General features: G+C 41.8%; 1 protein-coding gene across 1 annotated transcript; it reads right to left on the reverse strand.

The window, feature by feature from the left end:
- Positions 1–2,435: 2,435 nt before the first annotated feature.
- On the reverse strand, positions 2,436–9,852 carry LOC124288704 (ecdysone-induced protein 75B-like). The gene is made up of 5 exons (XM_046725280.1): positions 9,799–9,852; positions 5,659–6,219; positions 4,937–5,528; positions 3,654–4,224; positions 2,436–2,553 (listed from the first exon to the last, which is right to left on the reverse strand). Exons 1-5 carry the CDS (start codon positions 9,850–9,852, stop codon positions 2,436–2,438), a joined length of 1,896 nt encoding a protein of 631 aa, XP_046581236.1.
- Between the last annotated feature and the right edge of the window lie 8,313 nt (positions 9,853–18,165).

Below are 18,165 nucleotides of genomic sequence, written 5' to 3' on the forward strand. Positions count from 1 at the left end.
AACCCCATTTCACCTCACCTCACCTCCAATGGCAACATGGGATACTGTTTGTATGCAACCTCCAAACAGCCAAACACTCACAATCAGGGCCCACTCTCGGAATATCCGTATCAAATGTAATGCATTACAATTCTATGATCATGTCAAGTTGAGTTTTTGTAATTGATCCAAGTTTTTATGAAGCTGTTTGGACAGGAAAAACACCTGCCTGACTATGAATGATAGATCATGTATCTCACCAATGTCAGTTTGTCCTGCAAACTTTGGCATGAGATGATATTACATATGCCCTCAAAGATCATCTGTGATTGGGCATGAGAATCAGATGTGGAGAGTGATTAAGAAAGTAGTTGTTTGCATGTTGTCTGATAGATCAGTTTGTACCGAACCTCTGACTACTTCATAGAAGTAATCAGGGGGATATCACCCCAGTTCGAGGGCACTCCTGATTAAGAAATCTTTTTGTGGTTTTTGTTTCTAGTGGCTAATCTTCTCATGCAACGTTACAAACAATTTATTGCCACACTTACTAATCTGTTAATGTGCCCAAACTGCTTATTTTTGTCAAAAACAAAAAACCCTTCATTGGAAACTGTTTGGAATGAAAAATAGAGAAGGAAGACTGGCATATTTATGTGAGCTGAGGATTGGGTGTTTGATTCATAGCAGCAGATGCATGTATCATGTTCCTTGCAAGGCAATGTGATACGTATCCTTTGTTTTATGAGCCTTGTTGTACTGTAAGTAAGGAATTGTTTTGCAAGTCAGTAAGGAATCCTGGTGATGAATGTCTTCAGTATCAAGAGGGACTGAAAATGTTTTCGTATTCGGTCAGTCATTTTCAAGGTTTAGACACCAGTTCAAACATTTCAATGTATAAATGAGCTCATATTTGTAGAAAATCAATGAAAATGGATCATGATTATAATAACTCTTCAACATGTTAAATAGGAATAGTTGATGCTGAAATGCAACAATAGTATAAATGAACTAATATCTCATACCTCTTCATGTTGTTCCATGTCCAGTGATGTACTTCAGTGTCCTTCCATGTCCCTCCATATCATTCAGTGTTCTGCCGTGTCCCTCCATGACCTTCCATGTCCTTTAGTGTCCTTCAGTGTCCTTCTGTGTCCCTCCATGCCCTTCTATGACCTTCCATGTCCCTCTATGTCCTTCAGTGTCCTGTGTCCCTCCATGTCCTTCAGTGTTCTTCTGTGTCCGGGGCGGTGGGGTAGCCTAGTGGTTAAAGCGTTGGCTCGTCACGCCGAAGGCCCGGGTTCGATTCCCCACATGGGCACAATGTGTTAAGCCCATTTCTGGTGTCCCCCGCCGTGATATTGCTGGAATATTGCTAAAAGCGGTGTAAAACTAAACTCAGTCAGTCAGTCTTCTGTGTCCCTCTATGCCCTTCAGTGTTCTTCTATGTCCTTCCATGCCCTTCAGTGTCCCTCCATGTCCCTCAATGTCCTTCAGTTTTCTTCCATGACCTTCCATGTCCTTCAGTGTCCCTTCATGTCCTTCAGTGTCCTTCTGTGTCCCTCCATGACCTTCCATGTCCTTCATTGTTCTTCTGTGTCCCTCCATGTCCTTCAGTGTCCTTCCGTGTCCTTCCATGACCTTCCATGTCCTTCATTGTTCTTCTGTGTCCTTCCATGTCCTTCCGTGTCCTTCCGTGTCCTTCCATGTCCTTCAGTGTCCTTCCGTGTCCTTCCATGACCTTCCATGTCCTTTATTGTTCTTCTGTGTCCTTCCATGTCCTTCAGTGTCCTTCCGTGTCCTTCCATGACCTTCCATGTCCTTCATTGTTCTTCTGTGTCCCTCCATGTCCTTCAGTGTCCTTCCATGACCTTCCATGTCCTTCAGTGTCCTTCTGTGTCCCTCCATGTCCTTCAGTGTCCTTCCGTGTCCTTCCATGACCTTCCATGTCCTTCAGTGTCCTTCCATGTCCTTCAGTGTCCTTCTGTGTCCTTCCATGTCTCTCAATGTCCTTCAGTGTCCTTCCGTGTCCCTCCATGACCTTCCATGTCCATCAGTGTTCTTCCATGTCTTTCCATGTCCTTCAGTGTCCTTCCATGTCCTTAAGTGTTCTTCAGTGTCCTTCAGTGTCCTTCAGTGTGGTTTCATGCCTTTCCACGTCATATCATGTCCCTCTATGTCCTTCCATGTACTTCAGTGTCTTTCCACATCCTTCAGTGTCCTTCAATGTTTTTCAGTGTCCCTCCATGCATTTCCATGTATCCCCATTCCTCTCCATGTCGCTCCATGTTATTTCATATCTTTCATCACTTTCATCCACATCTGTCATGTCTCACCAAACAGTCTCCTTTCTGTAAGTAATCTCACTCTGATCAGTTGTTATACCATTCTAGCCATCAGTGTAACCGAGTCTGTACATGGTTTTTCATAAAGGAGATATGCTTATTTATTTGTGATTAATTTTGACTGCTGTCTCCTAATTGGTTGTGATATTTGAAAGGTGGCTCCACCCACACTGTCTCTTGTGCAGCATTTGAGCAATCTTTTTCAGATTTCTCAAGAGATGCTGTAGGACTGGAAGGAATCAAGCATTGATAATTGATTACTTTTGAGCAATCCCAGTGATATTTTTCTCATACTACTGTTACTTATGACCTTCCAGTAGTTCACTAAGTGTAGCAGGACATGGTGTCAGGCCACAGATGACATCCTTACCTTGTCATCCTGTTGACTGTGTTAACCTCTTTGTTCATGTGGAGAAGGCATCAGACTTCGGATCAGAACACTGTAATCATGGAAATAAATAAAAGACAAGGCTGTCAGTAAAAACAAATAAAAATTACTTAGAAACCTTTGAAAACAATAATATTTATCAATTTTGACAATTATTGATAAGAATTCATTTCACTTGTGAAATATGTCAAATTCTATTGTCAGTCTGCCATGTCTAATTAACTTTGTTTCAACTTCTAATGGCAGCCCAAATTCATTGACTCCTTTTAGGTGGCATGGCCAGATTGGTGTGGTAATACTTCAGTACAATTACTTTTGTCGGCAGCTCTCTATATGGGAACAGGCTTGGACTGGGAGAAGATAATGTGTGAAATTGACAAGGTCAAAGGTTGATAGTGATCCAGCCGAAGTTGGACTGAAATATTGTGAACCAGACCTTCTACATCAAACATGGCTGATAAAATATTGGAGATTTCCTGATAAAATGCAGAGTTTGTATAAGGAAGGCAAATCGTAGGGAGCCAAGTGAAATGTTATTAGTTTTCAGTGTCCATGGGGTGATTGCACATTATTCAGTATCAGGCTCATCCAAGGCTGGTAGTTAGGACGAAACAAGGATGATGAGAGATGATGTTTAAGAATGTTGCTAACATGATTCAAAGGAGACAAATTGGTTATGTTGAGTCCATGTTGTAATTATCAGCAAAGTCCATCTGTTCAGCAGTCTGGAGAAAATTGTTTTTCAATGGAACTGAATATGGCATGTTGCTGTTACATGTGCATGACCTGCCTGGACCTGGGGAGCTGGAAGTTGTGAAATGTAGCATGCTAACTAGGATGGTTTAGTTGACTGTGTGTTGTGGTTGTGTTGAATTGTGTTGGTGGTGTTGTTGACTGATGTGGTGGAGGTCTTGTTGACTGGTGGTGGTGGTGGTGTTAACTGATGTGGTGGAGGTCTTGTTGACCGGTGCTGGTGGTGTTGACTGATGTGGTGGAGGTCTTGTTGACCGGTGCTGGTGGTGTTGACTGATGTGGTGGAGGTCTTGTTGACTGGTGCTGGTGGTGTTGACTGATGTGGTGGAGGTCTTGTTGACCGATGGCAGTGGTGGTGGTGGTGTTGACTGATGTGGTGGATGTCTTGTTGACCGGTGCTGGTGGTGTTGACTGATGTGGTAGAGGTCTTGTTGACCAGTGTGGTGTTGTTGACTGATGTGGTGGAGGTCTTGTTGACTGGTGGTGGTGGTGGTGTTAACTGATGTGGTGGAGGTCTTGTTGACCGGTGCTGGTGGTGTTGACTGATGTGGTGGAGGTCTTGTTGACTGGTGGTGGTGGTGTTGTTGACTGATGTGGTGGATGTCTTGTTGACTGGTGGTGGTGGTGTTGTTGACTGATGTGGTGGATGTCTTGTTGACTGGTGCTGGTGGTGGTGGTGTTGTTGTTGACTGATGTGGTGGATGTCTTGTTGACCGGTGGCAGTGGTGGTGTTGACTGATGTGGTGGAGGTCTTGTTGACTGGTGGTGGTGGTGTTGTTGACTGATGTGGTGGAGGTCTTGTTGACTGGTGGTGGTGGTGGTGTTAACTGATGTGGTGGAGGTCTTGTTGACCGGTGCTGGTGGTGTTGACTGATGTGGTAGAGGTCTTGTTGACCGCTGGTGGTGTTGTTGTTGTTGACTGATGTGGTGGAGGTCTTGTTGACTGGTGGTGTTGTTGTTGTTGACTGATGTGGTGGAGGTCTTGTTGACTGGTGGTGTTGTTGTTGTTGACTGATGTGGTGGATGTCCTTTTGACCGATGGCAGTGCTGGTGGTTTTGACTGATGTGGTAGAGGTCTTGTTGACTGGTGGTGTTGTTGTTGTTGACTGATGTGGTGGAGGTCTTGTTGACTCGTGCTGGTGGTGGTGTTGTTGTTGTTGACTGATGTGGTGGATGTCTTGTTGACTGGTGGTGGTGGTGGTAGTGTTGTTGTTGACTGATGTGGTTGAGGTCTTGTTGACCGGTGGTGGTGGTGGTGGTGGTGTTGACTGATGTGGTGGAGGTCTTGTTGACTGGTGGTGGTGGTGGTGTTGACTGATGTGGTGGAGGTCTTGTTGACAGGTGGTGGTGGTGGTGGTGGTGTTGACTGATGTGGTGGAGGTCTTGTTGACTGGTGGTGGAGGTGGTGTTGACTGATGTGGTGGAGGACTTGTTGACCAGTGCTGGTGGTATGTGTTGAGTGCTGGTTGACCTGGTAGTGGTGTTGATGTGGTGGAGGTCTTGTTGACTGGTGGTGGTGGTGGTGGTGGTGGTAGTGTTGATTGATGTGGTGGAGGTCTTGTTGACCAGTGGTGGTGGTAGTGTTGACTGATGTGGTGGATGTCTTGTTGACTGGTGTTGACTGATGTGGTGAAGTCTTGTTGTTGGTGACTGATGTGGTGGAGGTCTTGTTGACCAGTGCTGGTGGTGACTGTGGAGGTCTTGTTGTGCTGAGTGGTGTTGACTGATGTGGTGTCTTGTTGACTTGTGCTGATGTGGTGTTGTTGGTGAGTGTGGTAGTGTTGACTGATGTGGTGGAGGTCTTGTTGACAGTGGTGACTGATGTGGTGGAGAGTGTTGACTGATGTGGTGGAGGTCTTGTTGACCGGTGGCGGTGGTGTTGACTGATGTGGTGGAGGTCTTGTTGACCGGTGGCGGTGTTGTTGACTGATGTGGTGGAGGTCTTGTTGACCGGTGCTGGTGGTAGTGTTGACAGATGTGGTGGATGCCTTGTTGACTGGTGGTGGTGGTGGTGGTGGTGGCGGTGGTGTTGACTGATGTGTTGGAGGTCTTGTGGACCGGTGCTGATGGCGATGGTGGTGGTGGTGTTGACTGATGTGGAGGTCTTGTTGACTGGTGGTGGTGGTGGTGGTGGTGGTGGTGGTGGTGTCTTGTTGACGGTGGTGGTGGTGATGTGGTGGATGTCTTGTTGACCTGGTGGTGGTAGTGGTGTTGTTGACTGATGTGGTGGATGTCTTGTTGACTGGTGCTGGTGGTGGTAGTAGTGTGTTGTTGACTGATGTGGTGGAGGTCTTGTTGACCAGTGCTGGTGGTAGTGTTGACAGATGTGGTGGAAGTCTTGTTGACTGGTGGTGGTGGTGGTGGTGTTGATTGATGTGGTGGAGGTCTTGTTGACCAGTGCTGGTGGTAGTGTTGACAGATGTGGTGGATGTCTTGTTGACTGGTGGTGGTGGTGGTGGTGGTGAGTGTTGTTGTTGACAGATGTGGTGGTGGTCTTGTTGACTGGTGCTGGTAATGGTCTTGTTGACTGATGTGTGGAGGTCTTGTTGACCAGTGCTGGTGGTGTTGACTGATGTGGTGGAGGTCTTGCTGACTGGTGGTGGTGGCATTGACTGATGTGGTGGAGGTCTTGTTGGCCAGTGCTGGTGGTAGTGTTGACAGATGTGTTGGAGGTCTTGTTGACTGGTTTGTGGTGGTGGTGGTGGTGGTGATTGATGTGGTGGAGATCTTGTTGACCGGTGCCGGTGGTGTTGACTGGGAGGATGAGTTTGTCCTACTGTTTTCCCTTGGTCATCTCTCTTTCCCTTTCACTATCATTTAATGGCCGAGTATGTCTTGATGCCATTCAGCAGCCAGCATTACAAACTTCACTTTGTAGCTTTTTTGATAGTGGCTTTGAAAGTTTCATGCAAAAACATAATGTCACCATTACTTCAACAATTTAAAAGGATTTTATTGATTTGTTTTGTTGCTGTCAAGATCCAGTTTCACCACTATAGACTACATCAAACATTGCAATATATTTGTGTTGTATCCTTTAACCTTTGACAGCCAAGAGACAAAATTCATTTTGTGAAAGGCAAGCCTTTTTAGAGATAATGCATGAACTGGTTGGATTGAATTAAAATTAAAAAAGTGTATTCAAGTTGTGTATTTAAAGATGTTGCAGCTTTGAAATAAAATGGTGATGAATCTGACTCAAAGACTGCAATGTTGATATAAAAGAATAAATGTTACAAATTGAGCTTCCCGTTGATTGACAAGTAGAAATGTACACCAATGTCATTGATCAGACCGCTCTGAAGTAGCCAGGCATGGAGCAACTTGCTAAATACTGGTTGGTGTTGCTTTAACAAGATTATGACCGTTCGGAAATCAGATCTGGGGGGATCCATTGATTGATTGACAGGGGAATTGTTTGAGTGACTTGATGGTTGGAACGGTCAGATTGCCAGACAAAATGTTTACAACGCTTTGTTTTTCAAATTAGGAAACTGTTCTTGAGGTTTTCTTGGCAGGGAGACAGTCTTACGATACTGGAATTGATCTTGTTTGAGTTTCGTGTTTGATCGGGGACCTTGGACCTCCAAAGAACACTCTTAAATTCTTGGAAATTATGCAAGTATGGTCTTTGCACTGTTAAGAAATGACAGCAAAAAAAATAACGATTGAATGTGACCTTCAATGAGCTGCTTCCCTACCATTTTCTTGGTTTATTGAATGTTTTCCCACATTGATGAGCTGTTAAAGAAATGGATAATCTATATTATTTTACATATTGACACAAAGTTTTCTAATACCAACAGAATCAGTTCTACTGGAGGATGGGCATGTACTGTGGTCTACAGGTCTGAAAAATTATGACCTTGCAGGTAGGTGCAGTGTTCTTTTTTTACTGCGATTCTAATTTTGCTGATGTTGGATTCTGAAACAAAATAGTGAGTGAGTTTAGTTTTACGCCACTTGTAGCAATAGTCCAGCAATGTGAATGCGGGGAGCACCAGAAATGGGCTTCTGACAGTGATGAGCAAATGCTTTAACCACCAGGTTATCCCACCGCCCCAAAACAAAGTGGGTTTCCTGTACCTCCAATAGTACCTCATGCTTGTCATACGCTTACTAGCTTGAATGAAATTATCATATGACATGACTAACTTAGCCTAAATTGATGCAATGTACTATCAAGCAAAAGAACAATATAAGGAACCCTTATGGGCTATGGACACATAAAATATATGATACAAGGCTACATGAATAATTTACAAGCAGGTTTTGTATAGGGATGCCTCACACAGCCTTGCAGCTACAGTGGCTCCCATAGGTGTAGTAGAGATAATAGCATTTAACATAAAGTATAATAAGCCATAAGGTGAGGATGAAAAGGTGCAAATTTTCACTGTCAGTCACCAGCAGTGACAACAGCAGCAAAGTCCTGCCAATATTCTGATTGGCTAATAACCATGATAAGGTGTCATGTGACCCCAAGGACGATCCCATCTAAAACACCCATTCAAAGTCACCTTATATTATGTTGACCACAATAAGTGGGTTAAATTTTGCAAAAAGAAATTGCAAATGATACCTTACAGACATTTTTCTAAGTATGGTTCATATAATGGACTCAAATATTTCTGATGCTTTTAGAAGGGTTTTTGACGTTTTATATTTGGTCACAGTGCCTTGCTGGCTTGACTGGTTCTTGGGGAAATGTGTCATGTTGGCTTGTATACATACTCTGTCTGATCAGCATGTATTTGTGTGACCAGTTACCCACTGCCATATGCTTTTGATAAGGAAGAGGATTGGGTGGTCAGTATGGCTGCTAAGTGTGGACAGTATTTCAAGATCTGGACAAACCAGAAATGTGGCATGGCTGAATCATCAGCATGGTGGTGGTGTGATCTGGCCAGGCCAGGCCAATATATTGGTTCTACTGCATTTGACCTGTAAAGATCCAGGTTGGAATTGATCTTCAGTTACCAATGTTTGTCGTAAGAGGCGACTAACAGGATCGGGTGGTCAGGCTCCCTGACTTGGTTTACACATGTCATCGTATACCAATTGCGTAGATCGATGCTCATGCTGTTGATCACTGGATTGTCTGGACAAGATTCAATTATTTACAGATGGCCGCCATATAGCTGGAATATTGCTGAATGTGGCGTAAAACTCACTCACTCACTCTACTGCATTTCTTGTGCAATGTAGAAGTGGCAAGCAATGCCTGAATATCTGAGTGTCAGTCAACAACATTATCTCAGTGTGTCAGGTGCTGCTGTATGATTTATATAGATATATAATTTATTAGTTGTTTTGATGTAGCTTTGTGGTCAAGGGCCCTGTTTCACAAAGTGTTCTCAGTACTAAGATGTCACCTGTTGGTTTACAACAATTGTAGCACTAAGATCTCTTTGTGGAACAGAGCCAATCATGTGTTGTCAATGAATCTTAGGAGACTTAGCTACAATTGCCTTATTACACTGTGTTTCTTTAGCACTGAGGCAACTCTAACACTCACACTGTAACATACACTAAAGACCATCTCAGCACTAAAACTGCTATGCAGAACATCTCCTGGGCCAATCCCAAAACTTCTGAAAGTGTTGTTTGTAGTCTGTGGCCAAAAGAAGTATATGCAGTTGTTGGAATACCAGGCTCTTATTGCTAGAAGTGAGTGAGTGAGTGAGTGAGTGAGTGAGTGAGCCACTTTACGCTGTTTATAGCAATATTCCAGCAATGCTTTATCCCAACAATTATACCACTCTCCTATATCTTCACCCTACCCCTAGTCTGTCTCACAGTCCATGAACATATTATTTTTCCTCCCGCCCAGTCCTTTCTTTATGGCACAATCCCTCAATGAAGCAAGTCTGGAATTTCCTCAGGTTCTGATCCCCCATCCCCTTTTCATATCAAATAGAATTATTTGTTTCTATCACAATTATGTAGTTTTAGAGTCAGTGAGTTAGTGAGTATGGTTATTCACTGCTTTTTGCTTTTATTCCATCAATATCGCAGCAGGGGACACCAGAAAGGGGCTTCACACATTGTACCCATGTGGGGAATCGGACCTGATCTTTGACATGATGAGTGAATGATTTAACCACTAGTCTACCCCACTGCCCTTGTTGCTAGAAAACTGTGTTAGTGATATGACTGTAATGGACTTTTATCATGAACTTTTAACACAGCTTGAAGGTTGTCATGAGCGGAAAACAGGACTTTGTAGAACGGATGACAACACACAAACTGGTGATGTCTTAGGGATCTCAGGAAGTAGAGATTAAATATTCATAGAGTTACTCAACCCAGCTCCACATGTAGAGAACATGCCTTCCAGCTGATCTCATCCCATATTGGAACACTTTCTTCTGTACAGTACTTCATGGTAGTGCTAGAAACATGGCTGTTAAAGAGAGACCAAATTCAAAACCAGATTCAAGTCTGAGTTAATTTCATTAAAAAGATAACTGCCTACTGACTCAAATTTTGAGATATACTGGTATAAAAGCTGATGTATATCTATTATTATACAGAGAAAATGTCTTTATACATGACATTTAAGACAATGTCTTTGCCTGTACAGAATGAACACTAGACCTTGGTGTCTGGATGTATCTTGTATCCCTTTAATAGCCAGTCACAGTGTGTAGAAAATATCATGCTCTCTCGTCTCTTGCAGAAAAACACGACTCCCTTGGATATTTGTCTGGATTCGCAGAATTTGTTTTCGACAAATATTTTGGAAAAACAATGATTGGTCAACAGAGCTGTATCACTGTTGAAAACAGTGCCTTTAAGATTTTTTTTCAATTGATTCAATCATAGAAGGCCAAGAATCATTGATTTTATTTGGAGTGCTGATGTAATCCAGAGCTTGAACAATAGGCTACAAAGTAGATAAACTCAAAATAAGGTCAGTGATGTCATGTTTTGTTGGAAAAATCAATACTTTATGCTTGATCTCACTTGCAACTTGAGTCATAATTTTTTTAAGTATTGTAAAACTTCATGTGCAAGAGAAACACCAGTAATTTCATTTACTCACTCTGAGTATTGTGATTCTTTTGAGTTATCAAGGGTCAGTTCTGTCAATACTTCCTTAAAAGTCTTTTGGAAGGGTTCAGTGCTTGGTGTATGGAAGCGTCAGTTTGCATATATCATGAACATGTCCAAATGAAATTATTAACATAGATTCCATACAGTCATCATTCTTGTACATTTTAACAAATTGGCTTAGACATGTATGACGGTGTGTGTAGAATATTGGATGGACATCTGAGGTAGCTTGTTCTGTTAAAAGATAGATGTTGATTTTATCAAAAGTGGTGTGACTTTTTTATGTTTTAAATAATAACTTGGATTTGCAAACTATGTTTCCAGTGGTATCAGCTATATATGTTTTAAGATATATACCTCAATCGTCTCCTCACGATATAGTCCATAAATAAATACATGTAATTTAAGCTGTTTGGTTTCTTTAAGTCTTATAAAGCAGTTTAGGTTATATGATCTGAAAACCTTTGTGGAGTGATTTCATATATCAATTTAAAAAAACCAAAACAATATGTAGGTCAAATTCTATAGAATCTGTTTGATTTACATTCTTGAAGTTGGAGAGTTAGTAAGAAACTAAGCACTGGTTTATTTCATATCATTTTGATGTAGACTTTTACACCATGATCAGGCTGGCATGATGAGACATGGGCTTAGATTCAGTGCAACTGTGTAGACTATTAGTGAATGAGTGCATGAGATGGGTTAACATCCATCGGAATGACACCATTCTGTCCTGTCATGTCTATGATGATAGCTAACCGTGATGCAAGTCTTCAATGAAACCCATTATGGCCCTATTCCACACAAACCACGAATCGCCACGATTTGACATATTTGAGGATTCATAGTTGAATCGTAATCAGTTCGTGAAGTTCTTAAATAATTCGTATATACTCGTAGTTAGTTCTTGCAATTCCTGAGCAAATCGGGAATTCGTGGCAAAGGTTTTGAACTGTTCAAAATTTTGGCCACGAACTCCCGATTAAAAAAAATCGTAGTTACTTCGTAACAAATTCGTAGTGCATTCTTAGGCATCGTAACGGAATCGTAATCGATTCTCAGGCAGTTGTAGGTATTCTTAACTCATTCGTGGATTCGTCAACTTGTGACTTGACCACGAATCGGCTACAAATCTGTCACGAATTCCACAAATACACGCAAAAGCAGGTATGAAGCAAGTGAGAACTATCTACGAATCACCTACGATTGGCGGAAAATTGGGTATATAAGGAGTTTAACATTGACTTCAGGCCATTAGCTGCTGACGATTGTGCAACGACATCCACAAATCAGCAAGATGCCTAGAAGAGCTGTAGGCAAGGACAAGGGGAGAGGGAAGAGAAGCAACAGAAATAAGGAAGAGGGAGAAAAAGGCAGCAAACCTCCCACCCACCCCTCCAACTTCCCAAGAGTAACTACCCCTCCACCTGCAGATGAACGAGCTCCAGAAGTGGTTTAACATGTGGCTGGTGATGTTGCTTCTTCCCAGTCCAAGAGCAAGAAGACCAGGGTCTTGTCCAACCTCACAGAAAACGAACAAGAGGATGTGACCCTCTTCCTTGAGAGGAATGACTACAACAAGAGGCGGTTAGACCACCTCTGTGTCTCTAAAAAGAATAAGGCGTGGGACGATCTGGCCCATTATATGGGAAAGCAGGTGACGGCACTGACTACATCTTTTGAGAGCATCCATTCCCAGATAGGGAAACTCAGGAGGAAGAACAGTGGGCAGGCAGCTGTGGAGATGACAACCGCCAACGGTGAACATGGACCAGATTCCAGGTCCTGATGCCTCACATTGGACATGTCACCCACTGCAGTCCAGAGCTTCCCGGAGAAGCGCCAACGCTAGCCAGGGTGAGGAGTTCTGGGAAGAGGAGCCTTAGTGTCCAGTGACCACCACACCGTCCACAACCACTCCCGGGAGCTCGTCTGTGATGGTGTATGGCACCAGGGACGCCAGAGGTAGCTAAGTGATGGGGGTCGAAACCCTATACCAGGAGCTGCACACCTACAAGGACCACCAGGAGAAGCTGTTACAGATTCTGCAAGATCCTGCTGTGCCTGAAATACCCCACCCAGAGAAGTTAAATTTCACAGAGTACCACGGGCATGCTTCCAGAAACTGCCTGAGTTGTGTGGTTTTCAGATAGCTATGTGCTTGCCATTGAAGGCCCCCTGGGCATGAGGAACATTCCACCGATATTGGAACTGCTGGACAATGGCCTTCCAGTCCTCCTGGGTCTGGGGCTTTGGCATGACTTCATCCTTCAGTTCCTGTATGATGGCCTTACAGACAATCTCACAATCCATACCACTGTGCTGAAACCACATCGGAAGTCATACTGGATAGTGTGACACCGGTCTCCTGTAGCCAGGTATCTGAGGACTGGTTTCACGTGGGTGTCTCTCCTTTGGATGACTGGGCTAATCCCTTTGAGTAGCTCATCAAACATGTGGAGTGGCATTCTCACATAGTTGGCAAAGGCTTTTTCATCTTCCCCCCTCATTTCCTGCATCAGTCAGTTGTAGTTACCATGTTCTTGCCTTCTACCTAGTGTCAGCCTAACCCACCACCTGGGTGCTCTTCTCCTCCTTCTTCAAAGCAGTCTTCTTCAAGCGATCAGCGGCTGGTGTTGATACTCCAGTTTGGAACTGATACCCAAACAGAGGTTATGGCCTTTTATACCAATCTCCCATGAATTATTAAAGAATAGTCACGAATTCATTTATTCATACTTGACTCGTACATGGATTCAGCGTATTCTTAACTGATTCCTAACATTCGTGCAGTACTCATAATAGATTCTTGTAAATCGTTGTGAATTCTTGACAATATCCGTGCGATTCCAGCCGAATCCCACGAATATTCGTACCTTTATTGTAACTGAATCGTAGAGCTTCCTGAATTGAGCTAGAACATGTGCACATTTCCACAAATTCTCACGAATCCTCAAATTTATCAATTCATGGCGATTCGTGGTCTGTGTGGAATAGGGGCATTAGGTGTCCTACTGACAGACCAAGTGTTGTCATGGAAACAGAAGCTAAGCAGATCCTGCAGAACTCTGCCAAGCAAATTGTTGTTTCCTTACTGCTGCTCTGTCTTAGGTTTTGTTTGTTTGTTTGTTTGTTTGGTTGGTTGGTTGGTTGGTTGGTTGGTTGGTTGGTTGGTTGTAGTGAGTGAGTGAGTGAGTGAGTGAGTGAGTGAGTGAGTGAGTTGGGCCTTATATCATTTAAGCAATATTCCATCCAAATCACTCAGAACTCTTTCTCACATTGACCACATTATACCCATACCAACATCTTATAATTATATTGACACGTAAACACTTTAACCACAAACATACTCACCCTTCCTCTGAAGACCTGATTTTACTTCCATGGAATTATACAGGACCTTCAACCTTTAAGACTGAAATTAATGAATTATTATCTTTCCTGAAATGCTAACAGCCCGGTTATGACGGAGTTCAAACACAGGCTGTGTCCTGTTTAGTGTAGGCAGTATTCTCTCGACACTTCTGTGGACATATCTCGTCAATTTCGCCAGCAGTAATCAGCGATGCACCTGAGACAAGGCTTAATGTTATGTATATGTCCAATCATAACATCATTAGCATGGTATAGTGGCCACATGGCCTTGACAAAAAGCATTAATCAGCGTCTTGAAAACAACACACATAGCTCTAAGGGCTTCTACGATGTTTTGACATCACTTTGATATTTTTGGTGGGTGTCGACTGGATCGTTTGGCTTGAAGCTGTTCTTGCAATTATCAGTTATGTCATTATTAGATGTTATACATTTCATGCATGGGAGATCATAAGATGTTGATTGCGCTTTGTGAATGGTGTCTTAAATGTGGAGCTTTCTTGCATTGAAATGATCAATAAGAAGTTTTTGTATTCTGAAGGAAAGATATCATGATGAAAAGTGATATTTCAAAAATGATTCATTTCCTGACATTTAATGTTTACTGCTTTTTAAGTGTATATTATTATAGACATGCTGTTTATTGATATTGAACCCTGAATAAAAGGTTTTAATATTTAAAATAAACTTAAAGGTGTTTGAATGTGGATTATCCAGAAACTATTGTTCTGGAAATTTAGACAAATGCCATAAGAGTGACTGGCCAAGTGGTTCAAGTGCTTACTGGTCAAATGATGTGTGAGTTTGGTTCTGCACATGGTACTCTGTGAAGCCAATTTGTGATTTTCTCTGGTGTCTTATAGTTAAACTTATAACCAATCTTCTTCTGGTAACGCTTAGAACTTCATTAATAAATATTGTACTTTTGTCCCGATATCCAGTGTTTTTAGATCTTTGATGAATATATAAAACTTATCAAACAGCATGGATATTTAAACCAGATAAATAGACTGTTATTTCTACAGATCTAATTATTAGATTCTAATATTTCTTAATTAGGCCAGACCAATTTTATTTCTTGTTTTACGGAATTTTGTCCTCAGAAAACCTAAAGGCAGGAGGGAAAAAATAAAAATAAAAGTCACCAGTCAAAGTAATATTCCTTTTGCATACTAAAAGTATTTTATTTTTGGCAAGTTATGAAGTATATATGGGGCAAAAAAACAATCAAAATTTTTTTGGGTAAGTTTACATTCTTTGCCAATAAAAATATGAGGATTTTATTTTTGGAGCAGGGAAATTTTATATATTTTTTTTCTTATTCTTGAAAAAATACGACCAGCAGATACGTAAAACAAGAAATAAAATTGGTCTGGCCTTAAGACTCTTTTCTGAGTTTCTATTGTTCAAGCCTTGTGTGATGTATTGCTGTATGTTTCGGTCTTTTGGAGAAGTTGCTTTGAGACATGAATTTCCAAATGTTGCTTTTGTTTCTATAATAAGGAATCATAGGATGAATAGTGCATAAGATAGTGAACTAGTTTTATGAATTTATTAAATAATATACTGCATTCCTCAAGACATTGCTACAAATCTCTTTGATCTTGTCAATTTCTTAATATGATCTTCTTAATCGTGTGAAATATTCATATATGATAAGTCCCGAATCCAATTCTTCTGCTTGGTTACGTACTACCAATTCTGTAGGTGCCCATGACACACCAAAGTCCTGTCACATTCCATCTTGAACATATTGCAACATCTCCATGAGTAGCCAATGAATATTAACCTTAGCTCTTGTGTCACCTAATCCGGTAACTGCTAAATAATAAATCAAGGTAAGGTCACCTGGGTCAAGATAAATCCATTTTGAGCATGTCCAGTTACTTCTGTGGTCAAGGTCAGACTGGACACTTGTGTCTGATGAGACTGAATTGGTCATCGGAGATCTATGACAGTGCTATTGATTGACCAGTCCCCGGACATTTCCTGCTTTCCTCTGAGGGATGTAAGAGGTCATGTGTTAGGATCAGGACTGTCAAACAGTTTTATCAAGTTTGCTCAAAATTTCGAACTTATTTCAAATACCCGAACTGAAAAGGTAAATCATCTTGTCTAGTGATGTTTAATTGCAAATTTGACGTCTTCACTGACGTTTTATCTTGTTCGTTAACGCAAAATGATACAAGTTGGTTTCTATTGGTCACCAGAAAAAAGTTTGATGAAAGTGTTACCCGTAGATAAGCTGACCTCCTTCTACAGGCTGCTTTGTATAGTTTAACAAACTTTCAAACAAAATTTCAGTCCCAATATGCAAAAGAAGTTTTGCTGTAACAGCTCCATTGTAGTTGAATTAGCATCATTTTTGTTCAACACAAAGGACAGTGGTGTAGCCTAGCTAGTTGTTCAAGCACTCGCTTGTCATGCCTAAATGCTGGTTTGAATCCTCACATGGGTACTTCATGTTTATGTGATGACTTTCTCTGGTATCTCCCCTTGTGTTATCACTGGAATATTTCTAGATGTGTGTAAACCATACTCACTCACTGTAACCGCCTCCGTGGTGTAGTGGTTAGAGCGTCCGCCCTGAGAGTGGAAGGTCGTGGGTTCGATCCCCCGACCGCGTCATACCAAAAGATGTTAAAATATGGTACTTGTTGGTCCCTGCCTGGCGCTCGGCATTAATGGGTACAACAAGGACTGGTTGGCTCGGAGTCAGTATACTGTGTCTGAGTGGGGTATTCATGCTTCACTGTGGCATGGTATCTCAGTGGGCTAGCACTATAAAACCATCTTAAGTCTGGGCTAGTACAAGCAGCCACACATACACATACACACGCATGCACGTCATCATATGAGCGAAATATTCTCAAGTACGACGTAAAACCCAATTGCACCTCACTCACTCACTGTTATGGTATTGTATGATCACAATGGAAGTTGAGTATGGACTGTACATATATTGTTGACCACTACCAAGAAAGACCATCCCTTGACCTTGTTACAAAGTGTCTTGCTACAAAGAACTCTCTAATGTGCTGAGATGCATTATTTTTGCTTAAGCACATTAAGTGAGTGAGTTTAGTTTTATGCTGCTTTTAGCAATATTCCAGCAATATCACAGCAGGGGACACCAGAAATGGGCTTCAGACATTGGACCCATGTGGGGAATCAATCCCAGGTCTTTAACCACTAGGCTTCCCCGCTGACCGTCAAGCACATTAAGTCAGGAAATTTTCAAATTTGAAAAATGTTTTTCCCTCTTCAAGCCGAACAGAGATAGGAAATACATACATGAAATAATGATATTGGACCTTTAACTTTCATTTGTGTACTCTTCCCAGCTACATGGCTCAATCGTCGCTGCAATCGGTTTCTTTCCGGTACCAAAAAACACCATGAGCAAATATGTTATTTCTTAGAACTGAATCCACTGACTTCAGACACGACAGTGGCAGATTTCTTTGTTTTGTTCCCTTCTCTGTCTTCGTCTTTTTTCCTTGTCTAATCTCAAGTTTTTGCTGGACATAGTGTCGGTATACTTTCCTGTAAGCTTCTATTTGTTGCTGTGATTCTGTCAGGGGATTTTGATTGGTTGAAGCCGAAGGCAAATCTCTCAGTCGACTTTGTCCCATTTGACATTTTTTAGATATCTCAGTTTATCGTCAACTGGTGCTCAAAATCTCAAATTTCCTTTGAGTAGTACAAAAAATGTGTGGATATTTTTTTTTCATTTTACCCAAAGGTGACTAGTTATATGTGCACTGAATGTTGATTTTTTAAGTGTTGCTGATCCCGGGATATATTCCTGTATGATGGCTGCTTTGAATATCATTTCTATTGTATCGTCTACATAATGTGCACTTCTTCTGTGGCAGTGGGGTAGCCTAGTGGGTAAAGAGTCTGCTCATCATGCTGAAGACCCGGGTTCGATTCCCCACATGGGTACAATGTGTGAAGCCCATTTCTCCACTGTGATATTGCTGGAATATTGCTAAAAGCAGTGTAAAAACATACTCATTCACTGCATCTTCTGACAGATGCTTATGGGTAATCCAATCAAGAATTACTTTTTAGCCAAATCCATTGCTGTCCATATTTGTTCAAGACCAACTTATGTTTTGCATGTTTTTCAGGATGAGCCTCTCATTAATCAGTAGTCCACGCTGACCAACATCACTTTGTAATTGTCACGTTAAGCTCACAGTCATGATAGGGCTGAGCTGTATGGAGAAATAATCAAACATGTCAAGCACCTCAACTTTA

This window comes from Haliotis rubra, unplaced genomic scaffold (genome assembly GCF_003918875.1).
Source record: "Haliotis rubra isolate DU_JTF1 unplaced genomic scaffold, ASM391887v1 Scf1, whole genome shotgun sequence".
Taxonomy (NCBI): Eukaryota; Metazoa; Mollusca; class Gastropoda; order Lepetellida; family Haliotidae; genus Haliotis; species Haliotis rubra.